The 1,734-nt window shown below is 45.5% G+C and overlaps 1 protein-coding gene across 1 annotated transcript; it reads left to right on the top strand.

Annotated features, from left to right (window-relative positions):
* Nucleotides 1–977: 977 nt before the first annotated feature.
* Nucleotides 978–1,319, top strand: LCE7A (late cornified envelope 7A). Its single transcript, XM_072718810.1, has one exon. The coding sequence runs from the start codon at nt 978–980 to the stop codon at nt 1,317–1,319; it is 342 nt and encodes a 113-aa protein (XP_072574911.1).
* Nucleotides 1,320–1,734: the final 415 nt, after the last annotated feature.

Raw genomic sequence — 1,734 nt, 5'->3', positions numbered from 1 at the left:
CATACCCATTGTAAATTCCCTTGTAGATCATGAGCTTCTTATCTTTATGGAAATAATTCTAAGTTTTACAGAGGGAAGGGATGTTCTGGGAAGATATTCATGAAGATCCAGTGGTGACCCAGTATGACAAAGTGGCAGAATGACAGAGCCACAAGAATGTGGGAAGTTGCTATCATCACTACCTGGTTGGGAAGAGCTTTCACATCATCATGGCTCATTCACTTGATTTGGGTGTAGGATGTGTATAAAAGGCCTCCTCACTTTGCTTGACCTATCCCTTGCTTTCCTGACTTTGAGAAAACAAGGTAAGTGTCCTTACTGATCTGATGGCAGTTTGGGGATCACTGGGATTGCCACAACTCAGCCGAATGGGACAAACCACTCCAGGTTGGAGAGAATGGAAACTAACTGGTAATTGTGGAAAGATCAGGTTCATGGAAATCATCAGGTGGCTCAGAAGTAGCAATCCCAGAAGGGATGAATGCTAACTGAGATTAGGGTTGGGGTGAGGGAAGCTAGTTTGTAATACAAGAGATACCTACACAGGGCTGAAATAGAACTGAAGACAGAGCCCATGATGTAAGAAAGAAAGAAAAAAAAAAGGAGGTGAAAAAGACAAGTGGTGTAACCACAGACTCAGGCTAACCAGATGGTTTATAGAATGCATAAATGATAGCATGTCATAAAAATAATTTAAAGCTTTAGAAACTACCTAACTTGCTGCCTTGGAAGTCAGGAGTCTTGGAAGAACCAGGACAGGTAAGAGAAGGTGTTACCAAATTAGAATTGGCCCCTGCCTGATTTCTCCTATGCCAGGAACGTAGGGCTTCTCCATTGTAAAGATATGGATCCTGGAGCTATAGGATCAGTTATAGAACTCAGACTCTGGAGAAAAATAGTGATACAAATAAAGTTTATAGTCACTGAACTTTCAAAATATCTGCATTGTTTTTTAGAGTAACTGAACTTTTGCCAAGATGTCCTGCCAGCAAAACCAGCAGAAGTGTCAGCTACCTGCCAAGTGCCTCCCCAAGTGTCCACCCAAGCGTCCACCTCAGGCCCTGCAGGCCCCACAGGTGCCACAGGCCTCAACTCCATGTCCAGCTCCATGTCCAGCTCCCTGCCCAGCCCCCTGCCCCCCGCCTGCCCCCTCCTGCTGTGTCCCCAGTTGCTGTATCACTGGCTTCAGAGGCTGCTGCTCTCTAGGGTCTCATGGGTTTCCAGGAGTCTGTCTAGGCCCGCCCCAGCCTTCCAACTGCTGGGAGAGGGAGCCTTCTGGGTGTTCCAGTTTTTGCCATAGATTTGGGGGCTGCAGCTGACCTGAAGGTTTTGAGGAGCTAAAGATCCATAGCCAAGGATAAGCCTGGAGTTGACAACTTTCCTCACTCTCACACTATTCTCCATTCTCCTCCTGAACTAAGCTGCCTAGATGTATACCTAGGATTCCTCTTTTTGCTGAGAATCTCAGACCACTTAGCCTTAGCTTTGGTTCTATATCAAGAAGACCTGAATGCTACAGAAAACTCTGCTTCTGAAAGCTTTGTCAACATGCAAAAATAAAGCCTATCTTCCCTACACTCTGAGCTTCTTGGTGTTTGTTGATGCCTCCATCCTCAGCTCTGGGGAGCTCCCATTAACCTGGATTCTTTTTTTTTTTAAGATTTTTAATTTATTTATTAGAGATACAGAGAGAGAGAGAGAGGGAGAGAGAAGCAGGCTCCATGCTGGGAGCCT

Source organism: Vulpes vulpes, chromosome 8 (genome assembly GCF_048418805.1).
Source record: "Vulpes vulpes isolate BD-2025 chromosome 8, VulVul3, whole genome shotgun sequence".
Lineage (NCBI taxonomy): Eukaryota > Metazoa > Chordata > Mammalia > Carnivora > Canidae > Vulpes > Vulpes vulpes.
This window is presented reverse-complemented; position numbering and strand designations above follow the sequence as displayed.